The 20,626-nt window shown below is 45.8% G+C and overlaps 1 protein-coding gene across 5 annotated transcripts in view; it reads left to right on the forward strand.

Moving 5' to 3' along the window:
* ZDHHC18 (zDHHC palmitoyltransferase 18) overlaps window positions 1–20,626 on the forward strand; it is a 44,995-nt gene that overhangs the window by 2,677 nt on the left and 21,692 nt on the right. For all 5 annotated transcript variants that reach the window (XR_011967124.1, XR_011967123.1, XM_072609479.1 and 2 more), the window contains exons 2-3: window positions 3,670–3,830; window positions 12,932–13,081. Coding sequence is in view for 3 of the 5 variants with exons in the window: in XM_072609479.1 (XP_072465580.1) it covers window positions 3,670–3,830; window positions 12,932–13,081 (311 nt within the window). In the remaining 2 variants the exon portion in view is untranslated. The remainder of the gene's footprint in view (window positions 1–3,669; window positions 3,831–12,931; window positions 13,082–20,626) is intronic.

The raw sequence follows: 20,626 nt of genomic DNA on the forward strand, positions 1-20,626 counted from the left end.
CCTAGATCATCCTAATTTATTATAGATAATGACAAGTTCTTGTTATCCTTTTGGGGAAGAACTCACAGTAGTACTTTTATGTGGTTGCTCTGGTTGGTTTTTTTTTTTTTTTTTACCTCCCCACATCCTTGTGGGGATAGGGCTAACCTGGGTATTAATACAGTCTTTCCATTTTGCAGATGGGAAAACTGAGGGTAAAATCATTCCAGTGTGTCAGAGTATATGACACAGAGAACATTTTTCTATATAGCCTCCTTCCTGGAGCAGCCCTGCCTTTTTCTGCCCTTCTGTCCCTCTCCCTTCTTCCTCCCCTTTCTTTGATATCTTTTCCAAGACCTAGGAAGACCTCCTCAGTTGCTCCATCATCGTCTCTACATCGTGTTCCCCTTTTACTTCTGTTAGGTCCTCCAGTACCCTTTATTAGCCAGCTCCAAATGTCACATGGGTCAAAGGTGAGACAACTTACCTTCTTCCTTACCCCCTAACATGAACGTGTTTACCCTGTTCCTGTTTCCTGCTAGATCAGGGCAAGATAAAGGGTTCAGGAGTTGGTGTTGTGAGAAGAGAATGTGACAGGAGCCCAGTCTGCTCTAAGTGAGATCCTCAGATCTATTTGATAACAATTTCAGGTTTTTCCCCCAACATGCCCACTTATAGTGGTGCAGAAGGGGAGGTGGGAGATCAAGCTTTATCTTTTTCAACACATTGGGAACTTAGTTTAGAGGTGCCTTCAGGTAGGACCACCTACCCCATTTGTAGCCTGGCAAGGGAGAGGAAGGAGATCAAGCACTTTCTTAGATCTCTTTGAGATGTCTCTGGAGCACAGGCTGTCAGCAGTGGTCCTGGGTATGGCAGAGTCCTCTGGATCTGGAATATAGAATTTAGGTCAGACAGTTTAGACAGGGCGTTCCCTTGGGCTGGTGTGGTGAACATCATTATTTGATGCCTACTTTGCTTCAGACAAGAATTAGACCAAGAACTTTGGGAATGAACTGGTAGGTTTTTGTTTTCTTTGCTTCCTGAGTGAGAGGTGAAAATATGGTTTGGGAGTTTGAGGACTGGGCCAAGACTTGGTGGGGCAGCAGGGGTGTTTGCTGTTGCAGATGTTGATAATTTGTACCAATAGTGAGAACAAGGGTACATTCAAAGAATCATCCTTATCATACGATCTTTGAAGGGAGTTGGGAGCATATAGTTGTCAGCAGCGTATGACACTCCATTGGTGGATGATTTCCCAGGGACAGGGTATCACAGGGAAAAAGAATATGACTCAGAGTTGGGGGACCCAGGCTTCAGTCCTGCCTGTGCCACCAACAAACCGTATGACCCTAGGTAAAATATTTTTCTTCTCTGAGCCCCACTTTGTTCATTTGTAAAATGAGGAGGGTTGGATGACTGTATCAGGAAATTGGAGGACCTGGATTCAAATCCTAATTTTGCCATTTACTGCCTATGTGATCTCGGCCAAGCCTTTTCTTCTCTGTAGGCCTCTGTTCCCTCCTTTATAAAAATAAGCTGTTTGGATTTGGAGGTCCCTTCTAGCTCTAAGCCTTTGGTCCTATGAATAGATGATTCTTCCCAGTTTCAAGACTTCATTGGTCCCCCAAGATATCTGATTGTATATAAATTGACTCCCTGAAGAAGATCCAAGTCATTACTGCTTCTTGCAAGTGACACCAATGCCAGAGGGCTGTGGGATTTTACTTGTCCCATTGAAAACAGGTCCCAGTGAAGCTCATAGAACAGAACTTGACTGCCCAGGTGACTTGTCTCTGGAAACGAGGCCCTCAGGGCAAGCAATGCCATCATGATTGTAGATAGCTTAGGGGATATGCCCAGACAGTGAACTGCCTGCTTCCTGCCACTGTGGTGATACATTTATTTAATATTTATTTATTTTGACTCTCTCACACCCTTTAGGGCATATATATTTATTTTTAGATTTTACTTTCAGTCCCAAATTCTCTCCCTCTCTTCACCCTCTCCTCCACTCATTGAGAAGAAATATTATATGAAGTTATGCAAAACATATTTCTATATTAGCAATGCTGCAAACAACAACAATAAAAGCTAGAAAAGTAAAGTAAAAAAACAGTGTACTTCACTTTGTACTTAGAGTTAGTCTATCAGTTCTCTCTTTGGGGGTGAATAACATTTTACATCATGAGTCCTTTGGAATTGTTGCAGATCATTAGATTGATCAGAGTAGTTAAGTCTTTCACAGTTGATTATTGTTACAATGTTGCTGTTACTATATACAGTGTTCTGCTGGTTCTGCTCACTTCACTTTGCATCAGTTCATTTGTCTTCCCAGGTTTTTCTGAAACTATCCTGTGCATCATTTCTTATAGCACAATAGTATTCCATCCCAATCAGATACCACAACTTGTTTGGACATTCCCAGTTAGATGGGCATCTCCTCAACTTCCAATTCTTTGTTACTGTAGAAAAAGCACTGCTGTAAATATGTGGGTCCTTTTCCTTTGATCTCCTTGGGGTATAATCTAGAAGTGGTATTACTGGGTCAAAGGATATGCACAGTTTCCAAAGTGCTCTCCAGAATGACTGGACCATTTCAGTATACTCCCTCAACAAAAGACTTACATTTAGTGAGGGACACTTGTACGTGTGTGTTCTCAGTTGTGGAAGAAAAGCACAGCTTAGCTTGATGAAGTCCCTGTCCTTAGGGAGCTGATAGGACACAAACACAGAGCATTTTGCACAATATCACGTCCCTGCAGGGCACTGGAAAGGTATAGAAGCCAGTACAACGAGGGTGACCTGCTTCTAGGAGAGCAGAGTGTGCAAAACCATAATTGAAAAATGTGGAGGAAGGGCAGGGGCTTGTTTGGTTTGACTGGAGGGTAGGAATCCATGAAAAGAAGCCGTCTGAGAAGGGGCTGGAAAGGTAGAATGGGGTCAGAGTATGGAGAACCTTGAGAGCCAGACCCAGCTTTTGATTTAATAGCACTTTAAAGTTTGCAAAAATGCTTTACACATTATCTTCTTTGAGCCTTACCACTACCCTGGGAAGGAGGGGTTATTACTCTCCTTATTTTATAAATGAGGAGACTGAGGCTGAGGGGTTACGTGACTTGTTCAGGATCTTACAGCTAAGTAGGTAGCTGATGCAAGATTTGGACTTGGAGCGTCCTGACTCCAGGCCCAGCACTCCATCCAACATAGGTGATTCCATAGGCAATAGGGAGCCACTGAAGAATTTGTAGCATAAGTGTCAGATGTCCAGATCTATGTAAGAAAGATTTTTCTAGCAGCAGGATAAAGGATGGAGGAGGGAGGAATTGGAGGCAGGAGGTTGTTAAATAGTCCTAGCTCTCTATGCCAAAATGATTAGCTTTGAATCCTGGGTGCTTCTTCTGGAATACCCTTGGCTGAAGGACAGGCCCCAGCCTAACTAGACAATGGTGGCACCTGGGCTTCTTTGGAAATTCCAGCGCTAAATAGGCCTCTTCCCTTGAGGGGTTACCAGATTGGAATTAGATGACCTCTGAGGTCCCTTGCCTCTGTGAGTCTTTAGACGACCCATCTTAGGCCTCTTGGTTTGGGCTATGAGGTTACTCAGTAGGACAGCCTCTTTTGAGGTAAGGATGGTGTCTAGCCCTCCGGGTGGTGGTGGGGCCATCTGATCAATCTCTCTCTTTGTTGTAGCTGTCCATTTCTGGCCCGCCACCTGACCCTGGCCATCCCCATCATTGGGAGCATGCTCTTCTTCTTCGTCATGAGCTGCCTGCTGCAGACAAGCTTCACCGATCCTGGGATCCTTCCCCGAGCTACTCCCAACGAGGCAGCTGCCCTGGAGAAACAGATTGGTGAGGCCTGCCTTCCTTTGAGTTCTACCCTGAACTTCCCTATTCCGAACCAGATGTCTGAGGCCAGGTGTCAGGGGGATAGGGATTGACCTAGTCCCTGATCCAAGGTAGCTGGTTGGCATCATTCTAGAGGAGGAAGAGGAAAATCCCACTCCCCAGGCTCAAAGTCCAGTGCCAGCCTTAACCTGTTTTAGGGATGGCAGCCACTACTTCTGTAGTTAATGTTAATGAGACAGGTAGGGAATGGGAAACCCTGAGGGCTGGTCTCCCTGGCTCTCCTTGTACACAGTTTGTACTTTGGCTGTCGCTTTCCCACCCAAACCATCGTGTGGCTTCCCTGGGCTGTCAGAAGACATTGCTGGCATTTTAAACTCCACTAGCTGTCTCAGCCTCCTCTGGCTCCTTCCTGCCAAGCTTCTGCTGCTGCTGAGTGTTTGTTACCTCTGGGCCTTCCTGGAGGCGGGTGGTTCCTTCCGTCCTCACAGTGGCTTTGAAGTGGACTTGTGAGCTCCCAGCTGCCTCTGGGGAGCCCTGGTGGCCTGGGAATGGTAGAGCACCACACACAGCTTCTCCTCTCAGGAAATCATTTGACTCATCACTGGTAACTGCAAAGCTAGGTGGAGGGAGGGGGAGAACTAACGTAATTCGCTCTTCCTTCCTTCCTTCCTTTTTTCCTCCTCTGTACCTCTGGCTGCCCAGGTCCATCCCAGCCCCACTCTCTTGTTATCATTGTCTGCTCTTCTGCCCTCAGCTTCCTTCCTCCCCTAATGTACCGTGGAGGCTCCCCCACCTCCACCAGGCCCAATCACTCAAACCTGGGCTGAGCTTTGTTCATTAGCACAAAGATCCCTTCCTTTCAGGGCCTGCTGAGAAAATGTAGTCTGTGTAGGTTTCCCCACCCTCAGAAGTGGTCTATTTGAAGGGGAGACTGAGTGCTGGTGGTTCAAAATCCTTTAGCATTCTGTGAACCCTGAGATAGGCCCCAGTTGAGGGTGAGGGCTCAATCCTCTTTTGAATTGCCTCAGGGTATCTCTGGGCTGCCTTAGTGGGAGGGGTGGAAAGGGTAACTCTTCTGGAGGTCAAGACTTAGAAATGTTTTATAGCAGCCGAGGTCTTAGCAGGTTTCTAGGTCATTCAGACTAAAGAGTGTGCAGAAGTGTAGGATGTGGCCATGAGGTTAAGAGGGTCCAAAACTCTTTTGGAGAGGTCAGGGGAAGTGTTCCCTGTGGGCTATTGAGAAAGAATTTGTGTCTCTTGAAGCCAGCAAGAGGAATATGTGAGCCAGGAGCCTGGCTTCCACAAAAGGTCGTGAGGGCGGTGGATGCCCTGGCCAGAGTGACCACTGGGAGAAAGGCCTCCCCTAAAGCAATGTGGGCAGTGGAAGGACCGGCTGGGACAGGCAAGGCCTTGCCTAAAGGGAACTTTGAAGTATGTGATGGTCTAAAAAAATGCAGGTGACTGTAAGCACCCCAGCATCCACAGGGGGCCCTGCTAGCATAGGTGACAGCAGGTGATGTCACAGGTGATCTACTTTTCTAATAGGAAAGGCAACTTTTGAAAGGTTAACAATCTCCTTTAATCAAGCACATACATCATTCACTAATAGAGAAAAATACAAGAAAAGAAATAAAGACCAGACAGGCTTCCAATTGTCTGACCATTACATACATACATAGTTACCAGAGAGGGAAGCACCAACATCTGGGTTTCCAAAGCCAGGTGGGCTGCTTAATGGCTTCCCAGAGTCTCATCTGACACACAAACCATCTTCCAAAACTAAACCCCAAAGCAAAAACCTCTCCTTAGAGTGTATATACTCTTTTCAAAACCAGAGGACACAAACCCTCTTCACCCAGTGCCTCATTAGCAATCAGCAAAAGGTGTGCGCCTTCTTAGGAAACAAGCCCCCCTAATCAAGCCTTCCTCAATAGCCCCACCTGAGGCCTCTCAGTGGGAAGAGAAGTTTTTTAACTCCCTTTACACCAAGGGAATAAACAGTCCTACCTAGAGCTGGCATTCTAGGGGGGCAGTATATGAGAGATATAGGTGATTTTTGGAAAGATGATACCAGATGGAGGGATGAGAAAAGGCCTCATCTTCAGATGTCAGTGTGTGACAGGATGTATGGGGTCATGTGTTGCCTGACGGTGGATCATACAATCTTTGCTGGGGACTAACGTGAGGCAGCCTTCCCCACCCCAGCAACCTTTGGAGCAGAACCTGGTATCCCTGTAGTCTAGGAAGTAGCAACCTGAGACCCAAACCTTCTGGGTACTGCTGGAAGGAACAAAGCCCAGCGTCTAGATTGAGGGAGTTCATTGTTCTGCCATCTTCTGTACAGATCTGGGCATGCATGAATTCAGATGTCAGTTCTGGGCACTGCATTTTAGAAGGGACCCTGACAAGCTAGAACATCTATAGCTGAGGGTGACTGGGTTGGTGAGGCACTCTGGCCCGTGTCATTGACTTTGAGTTGAAGGAATGGGGTATGTTTAACTTCCAGAGGAGAAGGCTCAGGGGGAGGAGGACATGGAAGCTGAGGGCAGGGACTCTCCTTTTTGCTTTGTATTTGTGGCATCTTCCACAGTCCCTGTAGGACTTGCCTGTAAGTGAGAATAAATTTCTGGTGAATGAATGGTTTCTGTGATCCCCCCTCACTTAGCCTCTGATGTTCAGTGTTCCAAGGTTTCTTCACATGCTGATGTTCCAAGCTCCCTCCCTGCTCTCCCCCTCTCTGTTCTGAGCTCCCTCCCAGTTTCTAGAATTACAAGAGATCCTCTGAGTCTGATTGGATCCAGGTGTGGCTGCCACAGCTCGTGTAGCAAGAGGTGAATTTGATGCAGACGCCCAAGTCCTTGTGACCTCTGCATTCTGGCTTCCTGTTTGGTGCCATTTCAGCCACTGAATGTTGAAACAATGCCACAGCTCCTGTGTGTAAGAAGATCAGCAGGCAAGGCAGAGGACCCATGGGGGCCCAGCAGAAGGTCAGGGCATCCTTGGATTAATTCAGTTCCATCTTTGAGTCTCAACTTTGAGCATTCAGCTAGTGATGGTTCACGTGAGGGTACCCAAAGGTGGCTGCCCTGACCCCAGCATCCCTGCAGTACTCTTCTACGCAAGAAATGTGATTGAGGCTCAAAGCCTTATGGTGGCTTTGATGGGCAACTAGTGAATCAAGTGAAATGATTTTCAGAATCAATATGAAGTTTGTTTCCTTCAACCATTCATAATGGAAAATGTTTTCCTTTCTGCTTAGGATTCTTACAGGGTTGAGGCTTTTTGGAAGGAAACTGAGAAACCAGAGGGATTACAGGGAAGAATTTGCATGGTATTGCCACAGAAGGATGGCTCCTGTGGTTTTTTCTTGACAGCATCCCATTTCACAGTTGAGAATACTGAGGCTTAGAGGGAGTAGAGAGACCAACATGATAGTGACATGTAGAAGGATTGTCTCATCCTGCATGACCCTAGAGGACACAACTAAGAGCAGTGAATGGAGAGGCAGAATTTGGTTCAGTAAAAGGACCTACCTTCCCCACAATCCAAGCCATCCAAAACTATTGAGGGATCAGTGGCCTGGGACTCAGGAAGACTGGGTTCAGACACTTATTAGCTGTGTGATCTTGCGCAAGTCATACAGCCTCTTTGTGCCTTGGTTTCTTCATATGTCAAACGGTTTGGTGGTCTCTAGAACTGCTTCTAGTTCTAAATCTGACCCTAGATGGAATGGGGTTGCTTTAGGAGGTTGTGATCTCCCTTTCATTAGAGGTCAGTTTACATATAGGTTGAATTAAATAACTATTGAAGTCCTGTCTGATTCTGAGATTCTGTGAGTGACCCTAGGTCCCATGGCTAGAAGCAGTACTTCCAAGACTTGAGGATGGGTCTCATGCTTTCAAGTTTGATGCTCTTTGTCTTAGACTAAGGGTGGGAAACCTGTGTTCTCAAGGCCACATGTGGCACTCTAGGCCCTCAGGTGTGGCCCTGTGACTGAATCTAAATCCAAATCCAGAACAAATCCCCCTAAAAGGATTTGTTTTGTAAAACTTGAACTCAATCAAAAGGCCTCCCCCAAGGACCTAGAAGGCCACATGTGGCCTCAAGGCTGCAGGCTCCCCACCCCTGTCTTAGACCTTGCTGCCTGTAATGAGCACTGAACAGGGGCGACTCCCATGCTTCCCCCACTGCCCCATTACCCTGTTACTACAGGAGCCATGTGACTTCTGACTTTTCTCCCTGTTGACCTCAGTAACACCCACAGTTCTTACATGATTATCTCCTCTTTCATCCTCCCCCAGTCCTTAGGAGTCTGGGGAAGTTGGGTGTGAAAAGATTCACTTCCTTTTTTGGCGGGGTAAGTTTGATGAAGTGGGAAATCTGACTGTCAGAAAGTTCTGCCGTTGGGTTTCGGTTGGATTAGTTGAGTCTCTTTCTCCTCCCTCTCTCCGCCCACCTACCCAGTGCCTAGGGGAGGAAGACCCAAACTGGCTCCTCCTAGAGGAAGATGTGGGAAGCCCAGCAAAAGTTCATTCATTCTGCAATTATTCTGTGCCCACTCGTGTTCAGAGCACTGTACTAGGCACTGGGAGAGACACAAAGAAGAAAGACAATTCCCAGCTTGCATATGGGTGTTTGGAACGGAGAAGGCATCTGCTCTGTTCTCAGCCCACAGTAGCCTGTTTAACCCATAATAGAGGTAAATTCAAGACCAGCAGAACCTGACCACTTTTAGAATGGGCTTCCTGGAGGAAGGTGCATTTCATGTTCCTGCTGAGAATGCCTGCAGTACCTTTGGGAGCAGGGGCAGGATGCTCCCTCACTCAGTGTACCTCCCACAGTGAGACTGGGGCTCCCCAGGTTTCACTAATAGGGTTATGGCATCATTTAGGTACTTTAGAGTTCAGTGAGTTCAGTGCCCTTACTCCACAGAGGAGGAGGAACCTGAGCCCTAGAGAGGTGGCAACCTGCAAGTGTAAGTCAAGGACTGCCCTTAGAATGCATTTTGATCTTTTTCAACCCAAACTGTCATTTCACTGATATAGGGAGCTCCCAGAAAAGAATGTCCTTTATCGATGCTTAGTGACTTTCCTTAAACAGCTTGCCCAGGGCTGTAGAGCCATGGTGTGCCAGAGGCCAGACTGCAACCTAGGTCTTACTTCCTGGCTCATGGATTGTAGATTGAGAGATGGGAGAAGCCTTAAAGACCTTGGAGTCCTACTCCCTTGTTCTCCAGATGAGGGCATTGAGATGGAGGTGAAATTAGTTGCCCTGGGTCACCTACCTGTGAGATGTCTGAGGCTGAATTTGAACTCAGCTCTTAAATTTACTGAGCCACCAGGCCCTGCAACCTAATCAGTCTGCCCCAGGACAGGGCCCTTTACTGGTGCCTCAGTACCTATTCTTAACACACTCTTAGCGCTTCAAATCAAGCTGTTAAGCACTTATTAAGCACTTGCAGTATATTGGCACTGTGCTAAACACTGGACATACCTGCCCTCAAGGAGTTCACCGTCTGAGGGAGACAACACTGTCATGGGGGAGACAACACATACAACACAAGCTAATAGGATAAATAGGAGATAATGAAAAGAAGAAAGGATCTAGAATTAGGAAGGGTTGGGGAAGGCTTCCTATAGAAGATGGGATATAAAGGAAACCAGGCAGGTCTGTAGTTGGAACAGAGGAGGGAGAGTGATTCAGGCATGATGCCAGCCAGAGAGTGCTCAGAGCTGAGAGACAGAGGGTCCTGGGGAAGGCAGAGCCAGGAATTCCGTGTCCCTGCATCCAAGAGCAGCTAGGCTGCTTTGGCTGGACCAGGTGTATGGAGGGAAAGCTGATGGGGCGTGGTAACCCCCGGCTGGGGAGAACTTGGATTCAGTAGGCAGCAGGGGAGGAATACGATCAGATCTCTACATGAAGAGAATTAGTCTAGGGCTAGAATACTCCAGGCCATTACAGTGGGAGCAGTGTCAGGAATTGGGGGTGGGAGGAGCATTTATGGAGTGCCTTTTGTGTGCCAGGCACTGTGATAGGCACTTTTTTTTTTTTGAAAGAAATACTATCTTATTTGACCCTCACCAGCACTATCTCCATTTTACAGCTGAGAAAACTGAGCAGAGTTTGAGTAATGTGGCCAGGATCACACAGCTAGTAAATGAGGCTGAATTTGAACTCAGGTCTTCCTGACTCGTAGCTCAGTGCTCTGCACCACCAGCATGGACTTGAGGAATCAATCAGACTTGGTACCTGCTCTTACTCTGGGCCAGGCCCTTGCTAGGCACTGAGCATACAAGGCAAAAGTAGCAACCTGTGCCCTTCTGAAGCTTCTACAGCCAGTCAGTGGAAAGGGCATCTCCATGCATTAATACAAATGAGGCAAGAGTCCAAGGAGGAGCCAGCCTCACTGGGCATAATGGGAGGAAAGGACTCTGGACAGGACAGAATGGAAGTCCTAGCTCCAGGGAGATCATTCACCTCTTGGGGCTTTAATTTGCTCATCTGTAAAGTGGGTGAAGAAATGGAGAGCCTCTCCATCACTGAGATTCTATCTCATTTGATCCTCACAACAACCCTAGCAGGGAAGTGCTGTCATTACTCTCATTTACAGATGAGAAACTGAGACTGAAAGAGGTTTAATGACTTTGTCCAGGATCATAGAGCCAAGTAGGTATCCAGTAGGTGTCCGAGGCAGGATTTGAACTTGGGTCTTCTTGCCTACAAGTCCAGTACTGCAACACTTGGGGGCTTGAGTTCAAAACTCACCTTAAGTACTTACTAACTTTGTGACCTTGGACAAATCACTAACCTTTCAGCCTCAATTTCCTCATCTGTAAAATCTAAATAATATCTACTTCTCAGGGTTGATATGAGACTCAAAAGATAATATCTTTGCAAATATTAAAACACATACATCTTAGTTGTTATTGCAGTCAGATTTGAGGTGACCCAAAGTTGATAAAGATGGCTAGTATGATGTACAAAAAGATCATCACAGGCTGGAACATTTAGCCAAGGCTAAAATAGAATTTAATAGAGATTTAAAAAAAAAAACTTCATACCTACAAATTAAACATTGTCTAATGTCTAGGCAACAGCTTGTCTGAAAAAGATGTGAAGGCCTCAGTAGACTCTAAATTCAGGATGAATCAATAGTGATATGGCAGCTATAAAAAATCCTGGAGAGAGACACAGTCCAAGAAGGCAGGATGAGTGAGGGCATAGGCCCCGTGCCTCCTGCCCTGCTCAGCCCATAGTGCATTCTTGTCTTCATTTTAAGGCCGTCAATAAGCTGGAACATGTGCAGAGAAAGACAGCTGGGCTTTAGGCTCATGTCATCACTGGATGAAGGAACTGGGGACAGTCATCATGGAGGCAAGAAAAGGCTCATTCAGGCAGAATGCTTCTTCAGACACTTGAGGGTCTGTCGTGGCAGTAATTAGACTTATTCTCCTTGGCCCCAGAGATGAAAACTATCAAGTCAGAGAAAAAACTTGCTAACATGTCGAACTGTCCTCAGATAGAACAGGCCGCCACAGGGACTGCTGGCATCTCCCTCACCAGAGCTGGGAGAGGTTCAGGCCTTGCTCACACTGGAGATGGAGCAGATGGCATCTGAAGCCCCTCCAATTCTGAGATGTTGTCATTGGGATTCTATCCTAACGCTCCACAACATTGGACCCAAGTGTCTCTGAGGATGGTGATGCCGGTAACAGGAGAAGGATTCTGAGCCCAGAGCGAATCTAAAACCCAAGTGGATGTGACCATTAAGTAGTTGGCTCTATGGGGCTGGCAGCCAGGCCTAGAAATGTAGATAGTGATGATGAGAATAGTGGTGGGGATTATAATATTAATAATATCTCCCATCTGTGTAGTGCTTTAGGGTTTGCACAAGCACATTACATATGTTATTTGAGACTTATAGTAAATTTGTGAAGTCAGGGCTCCATTTCACAGAGAAGGAAACTGAGGCAGACAGAAGTTAAGTGACTTACCCAGGATCACACAGTAGGTGTCTGAGGCTGGATTTGAGCTCAAGCTTAGCATTCTGTTTACTACACTACCTAACTGCCTCTTTGTAGTCTCAGAGCTGCTCAGCTTCTCCCTGAGCCAGAGTTGCTTCATTCTCGCCCATGGTTGTCCTGTGTCTACAAGGGTTGCTGGTTGACCCACAGAAGCCTCTGACAGCTCTCACTAAAGTTCCCGGGCTCTGTTCTCATCTCTTCCCCTTTCCCTCCTCACCCCTGATTGCACCCCTACAGATTCTCCCACATCCTTTCCTTCCCCCCATTGCCCACAGTCCCCTTGGCCTGACCAATCACTCTTCCCACATTTATGCTCTCCCTATTCTAGTCTGCTCTTCAGATTGCTGCCAGACTGACCCTCCTCACATGCAGACCCGGTGAAAGGAGGTGACCCTTCTTTCCTTAGAATGCATCTCGGGCCACATGTAGACTTCAGATTCCTTGGCCTTCAAGTCCCTCCCGTCTGGGACCATCCACCCTTTCCAGGCTTGTCTCAAATCACTTTTTCTCAGTGCCATCTGTGCCACAGCCATATTAGATGACTGTCTCCCCATCATGCCAGCACTTTCCTGCCTTTGTGCTTTTGTTCAAATGGGTCCTTCTGCCTAGAACGCCCTTCCTCCCCTTTTACCTGTTCAGTTCTTCCCGAGCCTTTAAAGGCTTTTTCAAATGTTGCCCCTTCCAGGAAGCTGGTCCCGACTCACACCATCAGTAAGGACCTTCCCCTTCAGAGCTCCTTCCCATGTTTTGCATTGTGCTAACAAATTTGTGTGATGTTGTGCACTGTGGTCTGGGTCTGGGTCTTTTCCCTCTACTAGACTGAGTCCCATGAGAGCAGGCACCAGGTCTTGGCTAACTTTCCTTCTTTCTCCATCATTCATTGTGTTCTGCACTCAGAAGCTACTTAATAGATGACAGCTCTGATCTCCAAAGTGACCTTTGTGTTTCCTAGGCATTTTGCCCTGGCTGTTGGTCAGTGGGACCAGGTTCCATGGGCTCCTTCCCTTCCCAGTAAGCCCTGGGATCCTGTGCTGGCTTGGCTTGACCTCTTGTCTCCCCATCTTTCTCTTTTCCCTGCAGACAGCACTGGCAATTCCACCTATAGGCCTCCTCCGAGGACCAAGGAGGTGATGATCAATGGGCAGATGGTGAAATTAAAATACTGCTTCACCTGCAAGATGTTTCGGCCCCCCCGGACCTCGCACTGCAGTGTGTGTGACAACTGTGTGGGTGAGTAGGCTGGGAGGGCTCTGACATCACCCTTTAAGTCCCTGTCACGAAATAAGGTGGTTGTTACTGTTACTCTGTGTTAGCTTTAGTGATTTCAGGTGCACAAAGCACTTTCCTTCCAACACTACCATGAGGTAGGGGGCAGCAAAAGTATTGTCCCCATTTTATATAAGATAATGTGGAGGCCTTCCAACCCCACAAAGTGGGGTTTCACACCCTGGTAGTCTCCTGCCTCCAAGCTTTGTGTCCGCTGTGACTTGGGCAGGCTTGCTTGCAGCAGCCCCTTCTCCCTAGTCTCACCTCCTTGGATCACAAGGCCTCTGCCAGGCCTGGAGAGCTGTGAGCTCAGCCATGGACTTCCTCTGGTCATAGTTCAGATCTGCTGTACTCACAATCAGACACAGTGCCTTCCTGCCCTCCTTGTTACCAGCACCCCCATTCTCCAAGCAACCTCAGGTAAAAAGCACCATGCTATGGAGCAGACTCAGAGAACAGTAACAGAGCAGGGATGCAGAACCCCTTCTACTGGATCACACAGAAAAGGGGCCAAAGAGGACCAGCGGCTTCTTTAGGTTGTCTTGCTAGTTAACTACATGATGTCCTCTATGTAAAAATGAAGGGATTGAGTCGGGCCTGGTGGCACATACCTATAATCCCAGGGATGAGCGGAGGCTGAGTCTGGCAGATCTTCTGAGCTGCAGTTGGCAACTGTATTGTCTGGTCTCAGTACAGTGAGCCCCCAGGAGGGTGGGTCCACCAAGTTATCTGAAAGTCAAAACTCAGAGACAGAGAGAGAGAGATTAAAGGGATGGGCTAAATAATGGCTGGTTCTTGGATCAGGAAGGTCTTCAGTGACCATCTCTCCTGACCCCAACCTGGCCAGGAATCTTTTCTGCAACCTGCCTGACAAGCCCAGGGAAGGGGAGCACTCTGTCTGCCGCTCGGGGGAAGCTTTTCCTTTACATCCAACCTGGCTTTGCCTCTTTGCAGCTTCTCCTGATGGTTTCGAGTTCTGCTTTCTGGGGTCAAGTACCATAAGTCTGCTCCTTTTTCTACATGGGGGCCCATTGGATACATAAAGCTAGTGATCACATCCCGCCAAGTCAGGGGTTCTTGACTTGAGCTCCATGAGCAGCACTGCTGTTGTATTTTGTTTTTTTAAGTTCAATTGTATTTATTTTTTTACTTTATTTTTATTTTTCATTTTTAACACAGTTCGTATCACATAAAACAATTCCAATTTTTGGTCAGGTGATAACTTCTTTTAAAGCATTTACAATACATAGACCACAGAAAAATTTTTTTTTTTAACATTAACTGAGACATAAATAATAACCATATATGCTAACTTCATAAGCCCTTGACCTGATTGTCTCCACACTATTACCAAGAATTAAAGGACCCTAGCTTGTTGTTGTTGGTCTAAAGTCCTAAGCCTAATAGCTTAATTTTAGAGTTAACCTCAGATGTCCTCCTACCAACAATCTATAATTTAATAGATCTGGTATTAAGCTTACAAACCTTTTGACTCTAGGAAATTGCCACCAAGAGTAGGGACATTGCAGGGAAACAACATCTCCCTAACTTCACGTCAGTTCCAGACAGGAGGAGATTGTCAACTTGCATTAAGTGAGGCCCCAAAGTCTGCCAGGTGTCAGTGGGGAAATTGAGTCAGGAGAATCCTACCTCAGCCCAGCCACTCTCCTACCCTTCCCATGAGATCACCTCTTGCAGTTCATACCAGCATCTCACAGGCTTACTAGCATCATGAATTGGAAGCTCAGACCACCTTTCCTGCTATCCATACCTGGAGTTAGACTCAGAAGAACAGTCAGTTAGTAGTCCCATAGAATCTTAAAATAGCAAGTTCCAGTAACCAGGTTTCAGATATGACTATAATTTCACATTGGCTAAGGAACATCTTTTGAGGCAAGTCTTAAGTGGCTTAACTGCCTTTCTATACATGTTCTAGATCCTGATTAACAATCATAAAATCAAATTTACCATTAAAGCCTTAACTTTTCCATCAATGCCAACTTTTACCCAAAATTACCTGCCTCTAGGAAACTTTGACTAAAATTCTTTTCCCCAAACTAAAGATGTCTGTGATTTAGTCTCAGTAATTAATTCAGTCACTTGTTTTATTACAAATTGCTTTTACATCACTTTGTAACATGTCCAGTTTTTCTCCCCATCTCTCCCCTCACCCCCTAATACCTTGCATTCTGATTACCCCTTCTCTCAATGATCCCTCTCTTCTATCACAGCCCACCCTTCTCTTATCCCCATCTTCACTCTTTTCTTGTAGGGCAAAATAAATTTCTATACCCCATTACCTATGTTTCTTATTTCCCGGTTATATGCGATAATAATTCTCAACATTCATTTCTAATACTTTGAATTCCAACTTCTCTCGCTCCCTCCCTCTCTACTCATCCCCACTGAGAAGGCAAGCAGTTCAATACAGACTAAATATGTGTCATTTTGCAAAAGACTTCCATAATAATCATGTTGTATAACTATATTGCCCTCTATCCTACTCTATCCCCCCTTATTTTTTTATTCCTTCATTTGACCTTGTCCCTTCCCAAAAGTGTTTATTTCTACTTACTCCCTTCTCCTATTTGCCCTCCCTTCTATCATTCCCCTCACCCTTCCTCCCTTACTTTCCTGTAGTATAAGATAGATTTTCATACCAAATTTAGTGAGCATGTTTATTCCCTCCTTAAGCCATATGTGGAGAGAGTAGCTTCACTTTTTTCCCTCTCCCCTTCTCCCTTTTCTCCTCCATTAAACAAGATTTTTGTTTCTCTCTTTTATGAGTTACAGCATGTCCCATTCCATTTCTCCCTTTCTCCTCCTAGTATTTTCCTCCCTTACCCCTTAATTTTTATTTTATTTTTTTTGTGGATATCATCTCTTCTGATTCAACACGATCTGTATGTGTGTGTGTGTGTGTGTGTGTGTGTGTGTGTGTGTGTGTGTGTGTGTACAATCCCTCTACCTACTCAAATACTGAGAAGAGTCTCAAGCGTTATAAATATTTTCTTTCCATGTAGGAATGTAAACTGTTCAGCTTTAGAAAGTCTTTTATGCTTTCTCTTTCCCGTTTACCTTTTCATTCTTCTCCTGATTCTTGTGTTTGAAAGTCAAATTTTCTCTTCAGTTCTGGTCTTTTCATCATAAATGCTTGAAAGTCCTCTATATCATTGAATGACCATTCATTCCCTTGAAGTATTATACTCAGATTTGCTGGGTAGGTGATTCTTGGTTTTAATCCTAGTTCCTTTGACTTCTGAAGTATCTTATTCCAACCCCTTCAATCCCTTAATGTTGAAGCTGCCGGATGCTGTGTTATCCTGATTATATTTCCATAATATTCTAATTGTTTCTTTCTAGCTGTTTGCAGTATTTTCTCCTTGACCTGGGAACTCTGAAATTTGGTCATAATATTCCTAGGAGTTTCTCTTTTCGGGTCACTTTCAGGCGGTGATTGGTGGATTCTTTCACTATTTATTTTGCCCTCTGGTTCTAGAATATCAGGACAGTTTTCCTTGATAATTTCATGGAAGATAATGCCTAGGCTCTTTTTTTGATCATGGCTTTCAGGGAGTCCCATAATTTTTAAGTTGTTTCTCCTGGATCTGTTTTCCAGGTCAGTTGTTTTTCCAATGAGATATTTCACGTTATCTTCTATTTTTTCAAACTTTTGGTTTTGTTTTTTAACTGCTTTGTTTATCTCATCGTCATTCATTTCCCTGAACTCAATTCTGTCTTTCAAAGAACTATTTTGTTCGGTGAGCTTTTGAACCTTTCCCCCATTTGGCTAATTCTGCTTTTAATGCCTCCTTCTCCTCGTTGGCTTTTTGGACCTCTTTTTCCAACTGAGTTAGCCTCTTTTTAAAGGTGTTATTTTCCTCAGTATTTTTTTGGTTCTCCTTTAGCAAGCTGCTAACTCACTTTTCAAGCTCTTCCATTGCCTGAGCCCAATTTAAGTTCACTTTGGAGGCCCTGGAGGCAGGGGTCTCAACTTCCTGTGACAGTAAGCCTTGTTCTTCCTCATCTGAAAGGATGGGAGGAGATGCCTGTCCACCAAGAAAGTAGCCTTCTGTGGTCTTATTTTTTTTTCCCGTTTTTGGGCATTTTTCCAGCCAGTTACTTGACTTCTGAATCCTTTGTCAAGAGATTCAACCCAGCTGCTCAGTTCCCCTGGGCTTTGGGTGGGGGCAGGGCCATCACTCAGGGCTGGGGTTTAGATCAGCTGTTCCCTACCACCAGAGGCTTTAAGCTGAGCTGCATGGACAGTGGACCCAGGTTGCTTCTGTAGTTGCCTGCAGTCTACTGCCACTGCCTCTGCTGTCACCTGGGGCTATTGCCAGGTGTCAGTGGGGAAATTGAGTCAGGAGAATCCTACCTCAGCCCAGCCACTCTCCTACCCTTCCCATGAGATCACCTCTTGCAGTTCATACCAGCATCTCACAGGCTTACTAGCATCATGAATTGGAAGCTCAGACCACCTTTCCTGCTATCCATACCTGGAGTTAGACTCAGAAGAACAGTCAGTTAGTAGTCCTGTTACCCTCTCACCCAGCTGAGAAAGCCCTCCCACACTGACCTTTGGAGCTTTCTTTGTCGCTTGTGGGTTGAGGTATCTAGGACCCTCCCTGCTGGGGATTCTGCCCTGGAGGCCTGTCCGGTCCTGTTTCTCCCAGTGCCACACAGCTAAAGCTAGGCTCCACTCCACAGATCTTTCTTGTCAGTCTTCCAGGTTACCTTTGCCTTGAAACCTCTTTTGCTCTGTTGTTCTGTGGCTTCTGCTGCTCTAGACTTTGTTGAGAGTCATTTTTTACAGGTATTTTGTAGGCTGTGGGGGAAGTGCTAGAGTATATGCATCTTTCTACTCTGCCATCTTGGCTTCGCCCCTGACTGCTGTTGTTTTTAATATTTTGATCCCTGTGTGTCAATATAGCTGACTTCTGTTGTAACCTTACATGTTTCATTTGAGGCACAGAAAACCTTTATTCGGAGAAAGAGTCCATAGGTTTCTCCAGACGGTCCATGGCACAGGCAAGGCCCAGGGCACCAGCACCAAGTCTATTCTTCTCCAGACTAAACACTTCCAGCTTCTTCAGCCAATGCTCACATGACATGGACATGTAGCTCTGTCCTGTCCGAGGAGCTGCCTTGCTGCTCTCCAGTGTAGCAGACCTTCTTAAAACATGGCATCCAGAGAATGAGCAGAATAGGGCTGGCCCTTTCTGGAACTGAACCTGCAGCACGTGCTCTCGTGTTCCCTCTCTCTGCTCTCTGTCTCTTGCTCTCTCTCACACTCTCTCTGTCCCTCTCGCTCTCTCTGTCTTGCTCTCACTCTCTCAGAGCATCCTACAATTCCATTAACTTCTTTGATCACTCAAATGGAATATACTATATACAAAGCACTTTATCGGCCTTAAAGTAGCGTTCCATGAGTGTCCGCTATTCTCCTCCTCCTTTCTGATGACTCACATAGAGTTTCTCAATGCACTGAAACCCTTAAATATTATTTTCAATAGACTGTTGGCTAGCTCTGCCTCCTCTGTCTTGGAGCTTAAGTTCTTGTACATGAATATGAATTTGCATTTATCCCTATTAAATGTCATCTCATGAACTCTGGCCCCAATTCAAGGCTATCCAAATATTTTAGAATCTTGATAATGCTATCCAGTGGTAGCTGTCCTCCTAACTTTGTACCATCTGCGTATTTGGTAAAAATGCCATCAGTGCCTTAGTCTAAATCATTGTCAAATGTGCAGATTCCTGGGGCACTCCACTGGAGACCTTCCTAATGAACATCCATCCATTAATGACTTCTCTGTGAACCAATCATTTAACCAGTCCTTCATTCACTCAGTGATCCTATCACATATTACCATGTAGTCTACCTTATCCCATCTTTCTCCCAAGCAAAGCATGAGAGACCGCCAAATACCTCATTAACCCTTGGTTATCCCTGCAGCACTGTGCTGAGCTACCATTCTAATCATTGTGACAGGGCCCTGCTATTTCCTGGGTATGCAAGCTCCTGTTTTGGGAATTTCCTTGAGCAGAGCAGATTGCAACCTTTCTAGAATTTAGAGTCTTGGAGAGGTGTCTGAGACTCATAGGAATTAAGAGACTTATCCTTGATCCCTTGGCTAATGGCTGAGTCAGGGTTTGATCCCCCCCGTGTCTTCCTGACCAGTCCAGGCTGATATGCTCTAGGCCACACTGCTTCTTTAACCCTGTCAAAAATGGAAAAATATTAGTCTGGCATGACCTGTTGGAGTCTTGCAGATACTTTGTGATCACTACTTCCTTTTCTAGATGTCATCTAATCATCTCTTTGATAATATCTTCTAAAATGTCTTCAGGAATCTGAGTTAATCTCACCGGCTTCTGATTTGTCAACTCCATTTTCTTTCCCTTTTGGGGGAAACCAGGACAGCATTTGGCCTTCTCCAGTCCTGTGCTACCTCTCCCATTTTCCTCCCATGGCCTTTCGAAGATCATTGATGCTACCTCAGGAGTCACGTATGGCAGTTCTTCTTGGGGCCAGTTCACTGCTGTTGCTCCCTTACCAACTCACTAGGAGAGGCAGCTTGGCAGAGGCAGTAGAGAGAGGGCCTCCAAACTGGGAAGACCTGGTGTCAGGTCCTGCTCTCTTCCCCACTGGCTGGGTGACCTGTAGGCATTTCACCCAACCTGTCATTGCTCTGGACCACACACTTAAAACTGAGCTTCAGAGAAGATGCCAACCTGCATTGGTAAAGGGTGTTCCCTCTTCCAGGAGTTCCCTATATGGATGTATCAGGTCCAGTCTCATTACCTGTTCCTGTCAATTCCCTCAACCATCTGTGCTCTGTTACTTTTTAAGCTAAATGACTTTCTTCTTGGCAGAGAAAACAGAAGCAAAACCAGAGTTAAAAGCTGCCATCTCATGTGCCCCAGACCCCCAATTTATTATTTCTTCATCCTCCTTTTTCTCCAACAGACCTAAAAGCCCCTTTTTTGTTGGCCTTTGTTTTCCTTGCCAGCCTCAGCTTGTCTTGCACATTAATACTTGGGCCTTCTGTGTTTACCTGCCTTGTTAACATCCTGGTCAAGGTATTTTTGTGTGTGCATTTCTGGGTATTTATGGCAATCTCCTATAACATCACTCCTTTTTCCTCCTAGTTAGACTTGTTTCTCTTTTAGTCTTCAGAATTTCATTCTTGGGAGGTTCCCATACCTCCTCCAAACCATAGGAGACCACCTCTCTTTTTGAACCTTCTGAAATCTGCTCTTCCAAAATGTCAGCTGTCTGTCCATTGCTCTAAAGATCCTAAACAGAGAGGTCACCTTCTCCCAGGGTTCCTGTTATATTCACTCCAGAAGCTAGTTAGTAGATTTGAAGCTAGAAGGGACCTCATGTCATCAGTTCTAGCTTACACCCCCGTTTGACAAATGAGGAAACTTGGGACCAGAGGGGAGCTGACTTGCCCATGGTCTCATAAGGAACCAGTGGAAGAGTTAGGATTTGAACCCAGG

Source organism: Notamacropus eugenii, chromosome 5 (genome assembly GCF_028372415.1).
Source record: "Notamacropus eugenii isolate mMacEug1 chromosome 5, mMacEug1.pri_v2, whole genome shotgun sequence".
NCBI classification, from domain to species: Eukaryota; Metazoa; Chordata; class Mammalia; order Diprotodontia; family Macropodidae; genus Notamacropus; species Notamacropus eugenii.